The sequence below is a fragment of the Rhinoraja longicauda genome, chromosome 19 (assembly GCF_053455715.1).
Source record: "Rhinoraja longicauda isolate Sanriku21f chromosome 19, sRhiLon1.1, whole genome shotgun sequence".
In the NCBI taxonomy this organism is placed as follows: domain Eukaryota; kingdom Metazoa; phylum Chordata; class Chondrichthyes; order Rajiformes; family Arhynchobatidae; genus Rhinoraja; species Rhinoraja longicauda.
Window position 1 is genome coordinate 34,179,312 of NC_135971.1, and position 13,918 is coordinate 34,193,229.

At 43.8% G+C, this 13,918-nt stretch overlaps 1 protein-coding gene across 1 annotated transcript; it reads right to left on the reverse strand.

Annotated features, from left to right (window-relative positions):
- Nucleotides 1-2,789: 2,789 nt before the first annotated feature.
- Nucleotides 2,790-3,626, reverse strand: LOC144602771 (putative G-protein coupled receptor 139). Its single transcript, XM_078415906.1, has one exon. The coding sequence runs from the start codon at nucleotides 3,624-3,626 to the stop codon at nucleotides 2,790-2,792; it is 837 nt and encodes a 278-aa protein (XP_078272032.1).
- Between the last annotated feature and the right edge of the window lie 10,292 nt (nucleotides 3,627-13,918).

Genomic DNA, 13,918 nt, shown 5'->3' on the forward strand with positions numbered 1-13,918 from the left:
TCCTTTCCATGAATCTAACGCCCTCTAATGTTATGTGAACTTCGCCTTTGGAATACATTTCCAGTTTTATTGTTGGCCCAAACAGGAATGACAATTGTTGTAATTCATTCATGCGAATGTTTGCAATTACCAACCACTATTTCACCGACCTCCTGCTGGCCGATCGCCGGGATCCCTCCGACTTCCATCCTCACGTTTCCCCTGTTTCCTTTCTGCCCATGTTTTCTACTCCTCGCATCCCCCTGTCTCAGTTCACACCCCATTCCCTGAGAATCCTTGAAGGAACTTACCCCAATCTATCGCAGCCCAGTCATAAGTCAATGAATGAATGAATAAGTTTATTGGCCAAGTATGTAAATATACAAGGAATGTGTCTTGGTGTTCCGCTCACAAATGACAACACACATATACAGTTAACAATTAAGCATTAAGCATAAACACATCAAAACAATAAGGATACACCATTACAGTCACATATATAGAGTTTCATTTACTTGAATTTCAACCCGAGACTCGGAATCCACTGACAGACTCTCAATTTTAATGAGAAATATAGCCGCCCCACCCCATGGGCTGCAGAATTATTAATTAACCGTTTGTCATGACACTGCACCCAGGCGAGAATGGTTCGTTTCCTAGTTAGTTGGTAATCCTCCCTAATTCAGACAGCGTTCTGGTAAACCTCTTCTAATTACTAAGGAGAAAGGTGGAAGGCAGCTTAGCATGTGAAGACACCACCGATAATTGGAATCAAGTTCATGCTTTCTACATTTTATAGCGCTTTCGTGTACTGAATAATTTCTCTCTTTGCACAGGTAATTCCTAACGGATCCCAAGTGTTCACGCATCAAATGTCGCATGATTTTGCACTCCCCGATTTGTTATAATAGGACAACAATTATTTCGACGAAGCATAAAGGACGGCAGAAATTCAATGAGAGTTTGGCCTGGAAGGCATTGACTGCAGCGGTGTTTCTCAGTCGAAAACATTTCACTGTTCAGCAAGTTTCGCATATCATTGCAACCCGACGTCGGATTCACTAATGCATCCCAGAGAGAAGGAAACACGTCGTCACCGAGAGGTAATGCCCTGTTCATATCGTACCCATGGATAATGTGAACCATGTGATTGTAAGCACATTTCTGTACTTTTATGTCTTTTATTCATTATTTCAAACGTTTTTAATGTTGACAAAAGGAACTCGTGATGATGAAATCTTTCCAAGAACATAAAGTGTTGGAGTAACACAATTCATCAGGCAGAATCTCTGGAGTATAAGGCATGCGATGTTTTGTGTCAGAACACTTCTTCACGGTGAGCGATGAAGGATCTCGACAAACGTCGCCTATCCATATCTGCAGGGATGCTTCTGATGCGCGGATTTACTACGCTTTCAGGTTTATGCTCTTTAATGTTCCACTCGATGAAAGATATTTTCAAACTTAAAAATATGTTTGCACTACTAGTTGTGACCAAGCCATTCCGACGGGCGAATTGGGCAGTCTGAAGAAGTCCCCACCGAAACCTTCGCACCATTAGAGCACCGCTGTGTTCTCTGCGTTGACAGAGGTCGTGAGACGAGGCGCTCTTGTTTGTCCCACGAAGTTTCACGGTTCCAGGATGTGTTTGGATAGTCTAGGGCTGGATCCAAGAACAACTCGTCTAACTGGGTAGAGTAAAAGTTTTAATCATAGAGGTCCACAACACGGAAATATGCCCTTCGGCCTACCACGTCTATGCTGACCACGTCGGCATATTGTGCTGGAGTCATAGAGCCAGTGTCACAGAGTCACAGAGCACGGAGAGAGGACCTCAACCGAACATGTCCATGCCGTTTAAAACGTCGCATCTGCGCTAATCCCAACTGCCCGCGATTGCCCCATATCCTTCGTAAGCTTTTCTATCCAGGTACCGATCGGTACGACTTCTAAATAATCTTTGCTTGTGCTAAATAAGTTTTGTTGTAAGTGGCCTTCACCAGTCAGAGTTGCAGAATAAAGACATTGGGACGTTATGTTGCAGTTGAACAAGTCATCGCTGAGGCCGCGTTTGGAGTTCAGTTTTGGTCACCCTGCTGTTGAAAGGATACCATTATGCTGGAAAGAGGGCAGAGACGATTTACAAGGTTGTTTTTAGGACTCGAGGGCCTGAGTTGCACGGAGAGGTTGCGTAGGTCATGACTTTATTTAGCCGAGGAGTCGGAGGGGAGATTTTATACAGGTGCACAGAACCACGAGCGGAATAGATAGGGTGAATTATATTTTACCCAGAGTACGGGAATCAGTAACTAGGGTTTCATAGATTTAAGGCGAGATGGAAAATATTTAATAGGAACCTGAGGGGAGACGTTTTCACACATAGGGCGGTGGGGACATACAAAGAGCTGCCAGAGGCGAGAGTTGACGTAGGAACTATAATAACTTTTAAAAGTCGCTTGGATAGGTACACGGACAGAAACGCTTTAGAGGGTTATGGACCCAAACGGAACTGGGTTCGATGGGGTATCTTGTTCTGAGTGGTCAAATTGGGCCGAAGAGCCCTTTTCCGTGATTCCGTGACTCATTTGGCCCATTGCCTATAAACCCTTCATGTTCACATAGCTGTACAAATAACCGTAAAGAGCCAACAATAGCATCAGCTATTTCATTTGGTTCTGTACGTTATTTGTAAGATTTCGTAATTTGTGAGATTATTTGTAAACCTCTTTCAATGCATTAACGCCCATTCAATTCTGTTCACAATTGTTCAAGGTAATTGTTTTTGTTATTTGGAAATATAGTTGGGTGTATCATTTCTTCAAGTCGATTACCTTGACAACCAGAGCCACTGGATATTTGATCACGTTTCTCAGTTCCTCTCTGAATTTTCTCTGGGACACAGCATAAATGAAGGTGTTCGTGCAAGAACTCAAAGAATTCAACATGTACCCTGATAACTCAGCAACTGTGAAGGGCTCATTGTAACTTGCTTCCAAAAATTGCGTGTCAGTAAATTGTACGTATATGTAACATATCAAATTAACCATCCACAAGAGAATAAAGCTGCCAGATATGGCGAGCAACAAAACGATGGATTTTCTGCGGTTCTCCATCTCTGGGTCAGTGTATTTCGCAGTACTGTTGTTTCCACGCAATCCGCTCCTTACTCGATTAGCCAGTATAATGTGCCTGATGGTCAAGGAATTAAGCAGTAAGATCAACACATAGGGTGCAAACGGAGTCAAGATCGTTTCCAGCCACAGAAATGCCGCCCAAATGGGTAATGTGTAGAAGCTTGATTTTACATAGCACGACCACTCAACGCCATTAACTACTACCCGAGGTTCGTATATAAAATAGCACGGAATGTTTTTCACAATGCTTGCACAAAACACCACAGCTATCGCCACAGTGGCATTCTTTTCAGTGCAATATTTTGCTCTCAACATTTGATGACAAATGGCAACAAATCGATCGAAAGTAAAAGCCACAGTGAGCCACACAGAGCAGTCAATGGAAATAAAAAGCATGGTCAGAATAACTCTGCAAACAGGGGTTTGATTGAAGAAAGAATGTGGGAAATATGCTTCAATAATCTCGTATAAAATCACATCATATGTAAGAACCATCAGGTCAGCAACTGCCATTCCCAGCAGGTAACGAGTGATGCATTTGGAGAGACCACAGTTTCCACGGAAAAGGATGACAATTGCCAACAAATTAGCTGCAAAAGACAAATTCATATTAAATATATGCGGAATGATGGCGCAGCGGTACAGTTGCTACCCTATAGCGCTAACGCGCCAGAGACACGGGTTCGATCCCGACTACGGGTGCTGTCTATATGGGGTTTATACGTTTTCCCCGTGACCGCGTGGGTTTTATCCGAGATATTCGGTTTCCTCCCACATTCCAAAGACGTACAGGTTTGTAGGTTAGTTGGCTTGGTATAAATGTATATTGACCCTTGTGTGCAGGATAGTGTTAGTAGGCGGGTATCGCTGGTCGGTGCGGACTCGGTAGGTCGAAGGGCCTGTTTCCGCGCTGTAGCTCTAAACGAAACTAAACTAAAACTAATATTGCTCTTTGATATGAGCCACTCAATATTAGACGTTTCGTTGTCTACTTTAGAAGTTTTTGCACCATATTAATCTGATAGTTTTAGAAGAGAACTGGTTGAATTACTGCGCATTAGTTCATTTCAGACTTGTGTATTTTATTCATTGTAGCGCTGAAGTAAGGGTGAAGATGCGAATCAGATGGCTCTCCGTTGCTGAACCCACGACTGAGTCCCAGGCAGCCTGATATTGCTGAGCAGTGCTTTGTATGAAACATGACTGTTGTTTGTACCGCGGCTCTATTAATTTGCACAGCAGTCAACGACCTGCGTTGCAAGGCTTCAACAAAGATAATTTGGTCTTTTTTCCGGTCAATCTGAAGATTTGTAGCAATTTATTACTTGGATGTACCTTCAAGAAATAAGTTATTTTTATGTTTTTATCATTTGCTTCGATTATATAAAGCCTTTTGATCTGTTTTAGATAATTGACTTCAATGCATGACTTTGACGAAAGGAATTGCCAAAAGTTCTCAAGACTGTCTTGGATGGGAATTCATGATCTAATGCTTGCGGTTTTGACGCCTCCAAAGCTGCTCTTCACTTCAAACCACCAACGCGACATAAGGTGTGGATTTCGACTGGACTCAGCGCGGCAGGAAGAATGAGTACAAATGCGGGACAGGCAGCGGGGTGGATGTGGTGCAGGACAGAGTTAATTGTGCCAGACCAAGTACTGGACCAAGTATAGTACTTACCACTGACGACGTCGCTATCGAGTAAATAATTTACAATTTTGTCAGCCATAGTTTCTATACATTTATGATATTGATAAGCATAGATCATAAAATAGCACACAACAGGAACAGACCCTTCGGCCCACAATGTCTGCGCGGAACATGATGCCAAGACAAACGAATTTTCGCTTCCTACACGTGATCCATACCCCTCCATTCCATGGAGAATCATGTGCCGATCTAAAAACTTGTATACGCCACTGTCATGCCTCCACCGTCACCCTGGTAATGCTGCATGATATCCAGAGTTACTCCTGCATTTCTGTCTTTCTTTGAAATTAACAGAGAAGCCGTGTAAACCTGTTCACACCAGACTGAGGAATGGTTGAGATTTAACACAGAGAAATAAAAGGTGTTGCATTTTGGAAAGTCCAACATAGGCAGGACCTACACGGTGAACGTTAGGGCTCTGGAGATTGTTACAGAGCAGAGGGGTCTTGGAGTGCAGGTACACAGTTCCTTGAAGGCAGAGTCACCTTGTAGGTGGAGTCGCCTAGATAGGTTGTCAAAACGTATTTTGGCACATTGGCCTCCATTAGTCCGAATATTGAGTATAGATTGGGGAGGTCATGTTGCAATTATATAAAACGTTGGCGAGACCGCATTTAGATTATTATGTTCTCTTCTGAGTATCACGTTACAGGAAAGATGTTGTCAAGCTGGAAAGGGTACAGAGAAGATTTACGAGGATGGTGCCTGGACTCAAGAGTCTGAGTTATACGGAGAGGTTGAGTAGACAGGTACTCGGTTCCATGGAGCGCAGGAGGACGATGGATCATGTGATAGAGGTGTATAAAATCATGAGAGGAACAGATCGGGTACATGTAGAGTCTCTTCCCAGAGCAGGAAAATCGATGACCGACCAGAAGACATGGGCTTAAGGTGAAGGGGAAACGATTGTAAAGAAATCTAAGGGGTACCCTTTTCACACAAATGGAGGTGGGTAAACGGAACGAGCTGCCAGAGGAGGTAGTTGAGGCAGGGACTATCGCGACGTTTAGGAAAAAATTAGACCGGTACATGGATAAGACAGGTTTAAAGGGATATGGGCAAAACGCAGGCAGGTGTGCTTAGTGTAGCCGGGACATGTTGGCCGGTGTGGGCAATTTGACTCTATGACTATGTGACTCTGTGATAGGTAGTAACGGGAGGTGGGGAGAGGGGGGTGGGTGTCAGTGGCACGTAGGTGGACAAAAGCTAGATTTGAAAACGAGTCAAAAAGTGTCAGATGAGGAGAGAAGCGGAATTAAATGCAAAGCCAACCGGAGCGATATTGTTAGAATGGAACAAGATGGGGGAAGTGGGGGAAACAAACTTGGGAAAGTGGGGAAATGGTTGCGCATGGTATTGGGGGCACACGAATAGGAGGGGTGGAAAGGGGGTGTTACTTAAAATTAGAAAATTGTTCTGCTAGTTCCAAGCATCACGTCTAAACAAAACTCCACGTTGAGCATGCCTCAACGTTGTATTATTTCTAACATTCCGGTTCCTGTGCGGTGCCAATTGCAACTTGCTAACACAATTACGGTTCTAAATGTCACTAGGTTCGCTTGTTGCAAAGTGTTGCCGTCCCTACCAGGCATCACCTTCGCCCTTCGTCACAATCTGAGATCAGGAAGGTGCCGTTTTCTGGGGGCATACGGGGTTATATTTGAACAACGCTATCACAAATTTGAGGAACAAGGACACATATTTCGCTTGGATAGCTTACATATTGAACATTGATTTCTCTAACTTCAAGTAAGCTTTGCTTTCCCTCTCTCTCCGGCCCCTACCCCATCCCCATCTTAGTTCCCCGACTAGTTCCACTGTCCTCCTGATTAAGTATTACTGATTTTAGGACTCGTTGTCACTTTCCCCTCAGCTAACAGCGTACCATTCTACATTTCCTTGATCAACGTCCCCTTTGATCTATATTTTCACACTCAATATTTCCATATCTCTGTGTCCCGCGCTCCCCAGACTCACAAGCCGAAGAAGGGTCTCGACCCGGAACGCCACCCATTCCTTTTCTCCCGAGATGCTGCCTGTCCCGTGGAGTTACTACAGAATTTTGTGCCCATCTACGACAAATAATTAATTTTTATGTACTATAATTGGGACTGCCGGAACAGTTCTTGTGAAAGAGTTGTTTGAAAAGAGGTCAAATTTGGTCTTGAGCAGAATTTTTTTTGAATATAAAACGTAGTTTTCGGAAACATTAATATTTTAGGAGCCACCATGCTGATACATACAATACAGTTTTTAACGTGTTATTATTGGTCAATAACATTACTGATATTAACACATTGACATGGATGATGGGGAGATATGGGACTCTTGCTCTCAAAATAGCCGATTACTGATGCAAATGATTCAGGCTTGTATAAAGTTGCCTCTATGATGTTCCCAAGAATGTCCTCCAAGGAACGTGCAGCGACATAAATGGTTACATTCAAACAACCTATCCGTGCAAACGATTGATGCAAGTCGAAGGGACTGAACGACATTCGCACGGCTACCACATCTACTGAAAAAAATCCAGCGAGAGCGTGCGAGCAAACTAAATTCAAAATAGAATTTGCTGGAAACGATCAGCTGATCAGACAGCAGACGTGAGCATGCGAGCAGAGGTAACGGTTCAGTACCAAGCGTCTTCGGCACTCCCTGCAGTTCACTACGTCCGTGTAAGTCATTAAGTATCCACCTCGAACGAACCCTATTCCAGCTTGTAGAACAGTTTATCGTAGCCTTGTATGCTGTGACGCTTCACGTGTTCACAGACATACCTAAAATTGGGAGTATCCCCGCCTCTAACAATCCCTCGGTTAGTGCATTTCAGAGTTCAACCATGTAGTGGATAAAATAATTATTCTTCAACCCATCCTCCCCCCCCCCCCCAACCCTCCCCCACCTCTCTCTCTCTTTCTCTTTAAGCCTTTCATCCTATACCTTAAACCCGTGTCCTTTGGTCGATGGTCATCTTTGCTAAGGAGGTAGTCTACCATTATTTGAACTATGTATGCCCTTCATAATTTTGTGCACCCTAGGCTGAGGAGATTAGTTTATTATGGCATCATGTTCGGTATAGATATTGTGGGCCGAAGGGTCTGTTTCTGCTCTGTGCTTTTCGATGTTTTATTCACTATGTTCTATTGGACGATAAAATGGTCCATATTTTCACCGCCCCGCCATGATTTCTCTGGTTACTAAATCTTTCTCCATCGTAAATTGAAATTACTCAATCTCATCTCTGCAAACGAGCCTCAGACATGCAACGACTTCAGCGGCTTGAATCTATTGATTGTCACCTGCGTCCTTCTTCACGCAAAACTCTTCTCCTTTCCCTTCCTTTGTACTGCAACGGTAGAGGCACATGAGCATGTAGTAAAGGTCTCCTGTATATCTCAGCCTACAGCTGTGGTTTGGCTTGAAGCAGCGCTTCAAGTGCAACAAAGTGAACTCTCGTCGCAGGACTGAGCTGGACGTTACGAATAAAATGAATTGTTTTTCTTGGAATAAAGTATTTCCATTAAAGACTTCCTCGCACATTATTCTCGGTGGAAGATAAAATCCGTCGGGATGTGATAGAGGAGGACATTTCCTCCGATCTCGTTAATAACCAAGAACAATATTGATATCGACGTGGTCTTGCAGTCTGGTTATTATCTTGATGTGCAGCCCCGTGTTTCAGCTGCTTTGGATGCAGTCAATCAGACAGGTCTGTTGCTGGTTTGAGAACTCCTTGAATTTAAGGTGGATGCAGCGAGATAAAAGTTCACCGTTGCGTTACAAATTTATCGGAGGCGACAGACCATCCATTCTTTGCTTTGTAACAAGTATGAAGACAACAGCCGTCCGTCGTATTTTGGGAGTGGTTCACTTATCTACAAATAAGCCATTAATATTAAACTTCGTACAAGTTAGAGTTACTCCAGCATTTTGTGTCTATCTTCGGTTTAAACCAGCATCTGCAGATCGCCATTAATATTAATTCGCCATTTAGGAAACTGGGCATCTGTCTATTTCAATTAAGTCAACTAACTTTAGATCATTTGACTTTGATCAATTCAACACAACTTGAAAACATACGAGTTCATTTGAAGTTGAACCTTTTTGCCCCCCGAAGGCAATGCTTCAATTCAACAGACACGCACATTGCAGCCGGAGGAAACGTTGCACATTTAACTTGCTCAACAGAATATGTTTTACCTGGTTTTAAATAGCTTACCAGGTACTCCAATTGTTCCAAGAATAGGATAATAAATTCTTTCAATCTGCAAAATTACTGGTCTCTCCATATTTTCGGGGACGAGATGCTGTTTCGCTCGTGAATTTACCTGGACCTCAAAATAATGCCTTATTTATACACTTAAGAAGCTTCTGGTGACACATGAATATCACGTGATTGCATCCATTTGCTGCAACATTGAAACAAACAGGTGAGCCTGAGCCCGATTGGCTGCAGCTCATCAGGGGTTTGATTCATTCCAAACAAAATGTTTACACCACAAGGAGATCGTTTATTTTTAGATCCACGTAAATATCAAGTATAACAAGAATTTGTGATAGGCTGGCAACGGCAGAGCATGTAGCATTTTTATATTTGGCGAGGGTTTGCCTTTTTAGGGCATTTTTAAAGTATTTCAAATCCACTCCATATTTGTGCAAATGACTTAGATAAAAAGTAAAACGCAGACCTTGCAACCTCTATTATGCGATTGTTACTATCTTCATTATTCAAGATATTTTGTGAGGACTACACTCTGATTCCAATCGGTGATATTTATGCCTGTACGTAGTGAACGTTTACACAATACTACGCTATTGTCGATAGGAATTGTTTTTCACGCATATGGACCTTGCTGTAGAATGACAAATCTTGTAAATCTGAATTGGTGCTATATTCCGTAATCGGAGAAAACCCTTAAAAATTATTCCTTTAGTCATCGAGGGTTGTTCTCAATGAATTGTTGATCAGAATCAGCAATATGCCCGCTCTTGCAAATCGCACCGTAGGCCCAGTGAAATTGCAGGTCGCCACCATGGTCCATTTCAGTAGGATAGCTTCTGTTTCACAGACAGATGATACATAAATTGATTGTGCTTGACTATTCTCTATGATACAAATGATTCATAAATCCTTTTTACTTTTCGCGTGGACACGGTGTTGGAGTAATTCTGTGGGTCAGGGAGCATCCCTAGGGAATATAAATATGCGACATTTCGGGTCAGGACCCGACCTCAGACTGGTTGCAGTGAGTGGGCGGGGGGCGGGGGACGGGGAGCGGGGAGAGACAAAATCGGGCAAGTCACAGGTGGATACAGGGTCGCGGCGGTTTTGATTGGCGGACGATTGAACAAAGGCCAGAGATTAAAATGCAAAAGGGTGAGACAAAGAGGGAAGGAAAGATGATAATTTGCACATCACGCCTCGAGTATGAGACATATGTGTTGCATTACGACCCCATTTAGCACCTTGAGCGCACAGGAACGAAGGAGTTTACAGAGAATGGCGGACACTGGCCGCAGCATCACAAATTCAACTTTCCCCGCTATCGAGGGGATCTCTGGGAAGTACTGCCTCAGAACAGACTTAGGCTATCATGAAAGACCCACTCCATCCCCGCCACGTTCTCATTTCAAGCCTCCGATCGGAGCATGAAATCATGACCGCGTGATTCCAGAATAGCTTCTTCCCAACAACTGTCCGGCTCACTTCACATCACTAACCGCAGCAGCTTGAAAGTATTTTGGACTTTCTATTGTTACACTAAGGACTGAGGGTTGGGTTTTTGTTTTGCATTAGTATTACAGGTATTATGTGACTGTATTTTTTATTATAATGTTTATATTGTTTTGTGTATTGCGTTCCTGGCCATGTTAGGCTGCTGCAAGTAACAATTTCCTTACTCCGTTGTCGGTACCTATGACCATTGAGCACGTTTCACACTTTTGACGCCCTTGAAAAGCTATGATCTGACCGTGTCTACAGCACATCAAATAAATATGAGGGAAATCTGAGCGTAGAATTGAATGCGTGAATTGAATTGAATGGCATTGGACGCTAACAACTCCGAAGTGATACAGTTTTAGGGAGCTAAATAGAAGTCGGACGTCAGCGGTATATGTAGGGGCCACAGAACAATTGGTGAACAGAGATCCATAGCGATACAAGTTCCTGTGGTCTGACTTCGATGAGTATTTCCGCTCTGTTTGACCATAGAGAAAGACATGGAACTTGGAGATCTCTGGACAGTTAATGGAAGTGTCTTGAGGACAGGCAGTATTACAGTCGAGGACATGCTGACCGTCCTAAAGCGAATGAAGGCACCTAATTATCTTGTGCCTGATCAGGTACATCGGAGGACACTGTACGAAATAAGAACAGAAAGAGCAGATGCCATACTGAGATATATTGTACATGAATCATCATTAACTGTGGAATTCTCTGCTACAGAAGGCAGTAGAGGCCAATTCACTGGATGAATTTAAAAGAGGGTTAGATAGAGCTCTAGGGGTAGCGGGATCAAGGGATATGGTGAGAAGGCAGGCACGGGTTATTGATTGGGGGCAATCAGCCATGATCACAATGAATGGCGGTGCTGGCTCGAAGGGCCGAATGACCTCCTCCTGCACCTATTTTCTATGTTTCTATGTTTCTATGTTTCTACGGGTGAGGTTGTGGAATTCCTGAGTGTGGCTACTGTTCTGTATCTGTTTAAGAAGGTCTGCAAGGTAATGCCTCGGAACTCTAGACCAGAAGGCAGGTTACTAGAGGTATTCGGAAGCATAAGATATATATGCGAATTAGGGATAGTCAGCATTCCTTGTACGTGGGAGATCGTGTCGATGGAATCTGATTTGATTTTGTGAAGAACAAACCAAAATCGAGCAAGGAATTTGATGAGGTTCCGCACGGTAGGTTGCATTGGAAGGATAGAACGCATGGGATCCAAGGAGAGTTAGCGAACGGAATGGAGAATTTGCGTCATGGAAGGAAGCAGAGGGTGATTGTAGAAGCTGGTTTATCGTACGGGAGGGCTCTGTTTAATGGCGTGCCTTAGGGATCGGCACTGAACCCCGGTACCGGTTTGTGATTTCATTAACATTTTGATGAGAATCTGGAAAACATTATGAGTAGATTTGCAGATTGGATGTTAACGTAGGTGGTTTTCAAAATGGTTAGCAACAATTACAGTAAGATTTTAATCCGTTGGGTAAGTGGGCGGGGTAATAGTTAATGGAGTTTAATGTGGATATGTGCAAGGTTTTGCATTTTTTGAAGTCGACCCAGGGCAGGCCTTCACAGTGTGTAGGAAAGATGTTGTTAAGCTGGAAGGAAAGCAATTTCAGATTTCTGAGTGTATTGGCAGAACTTGGGGCCTCAGTTATCGGGCGAGGTTGGACAGGCTTGGACTTTATTCATTGGAGCATAGGAAAATGAGGGATAATCTTATTGACGCGAATAAGGTAATGAGAGCAATAAATTACCTTGCTGGAGATGCGAATTTTCCAGATCGTGTCACCGGTCACTCTGTGGCCTAACATCGTGGAACTGGCGGATTTGCTCGAGACTGACTTTGAGCCCCACCGCGGGGCCGTGGACTTACCATCCGAGCCTGCGACCTCTTGCATGGGATCGACAATCCAACCGCGGCCTGCGGATTTCAACATCGAGGTGCTCGCAGTCTCGGGTGGAGATTGATGTCGGGAAGCTCCAAAGTCGCAGAAGGTTCAACCAGCCCCGACCCGGGGTCTGATCGCCCGGCGCGGGGAGCTGAGATGCCCCGATGCGGGAGCTTGATCGCCCCTACGTGGAGGGCCCGACCGCCGGCTGTGGGAGGCAAGATCGTCCCGTCAACGGAAGGCTCGAGGCCCCCGACAAAGGGGAACGAAGAAGGGAAGAGATTGAACTTTTATTTCGCCTTCATTCACTGTGAGGAATGTGGAGGAGTCACTGTGGTGGTTGTTTATGTTTAAATCTATTTTGTGTGTCTTAATTCTTTTTATTGGTATGACTATGTGGCAAATCAAATTCAGCGTATGTTGCAAAACATACTTGGCTTATAAAGTATGATTATGATTATGATTATGATTATGATTACGATATGCTGGATACATGGAGTATTTTACCCACAGTCGGGGAATCAAGAGCAAGAGGTCACAGGTTGAAGGTGCGAGTAAAATATTTCATAGGCACGCGAAGGAAAACCTGTTCACACGGAGGGTGATGGGTATATGGATTGGCTGCCAGGAGAGGTACATGAGGCAGATACTATAACAACATTTTTAACACATTTGGACAGATACATGGATAGGAAATATTTAGAAGGATATTGGGAAAACACGGACAGGTGGGACTAGAGTAAATAAGGTCGACATGGGCTAGATGGGCCGAAAGGCATGTGCTGCATGAATCTGATTCTATGTATCTCTGCAATTTGTATAAGGAAGCTGATGGCATTGTACGGCATGCTTCCCTTCATTTACCGGGAATTGTGTATACGGTTCGGAACGTTACGTTCCATTCTTGCACGTGCACAGCGATTTGGCCCTAATGCAGGGAGACGAGACTAATGTAGATGAGTTATTGTGGTCATTATCGGCAGATTGTGCTCAAGGCCATGTTTCCACGTGGTATGACTCCTTGAATCTATGACTGTGACTCCATGACTCTCTGGCTGGGTACATTGAAGCCCAAAAAAACGAAATATTGGATGGGATGTGATGCATTTTGCGAGGTCAAAAATACGAGAGTATATACAGTAAATGCAAGGGTATTTTGGAACATTAATTGAAAGATGGAACTTTGGGTTCCATGAACGGGAGTATGCGGAGAGTACAGTAATCCCCTATGGCCATTCCCCGAAAAGAGAGAGAGGCAATGTGAGGGTCACTGTAAATGAGAGGAATCAATAGTCATACCGCTGGGTTGTAAGCTGCCCAAGCGAAATAGGAGCTGCTGTTCCTTGCATTTGTGTTTGGCCTGGTTAGGGAAAACGATGAGGTCCTCCAGTTTGGCAAAAAGGTTCAGAGCAGCAACTTAAGCAAAGCTCAATTCATATCTGATTGAAACGGCAAGTGACACGGAAAATAATTGGCA

Excerpts from the sequence above, each read along its gene's own strand:
- LOC144602771 (XM_078415906.1), bottom strand. The coding sequence starts at position 3,626 with ATGGCAGTTGCTGACCTGATGGTTCTTACATATGATGTGATTTTATAC.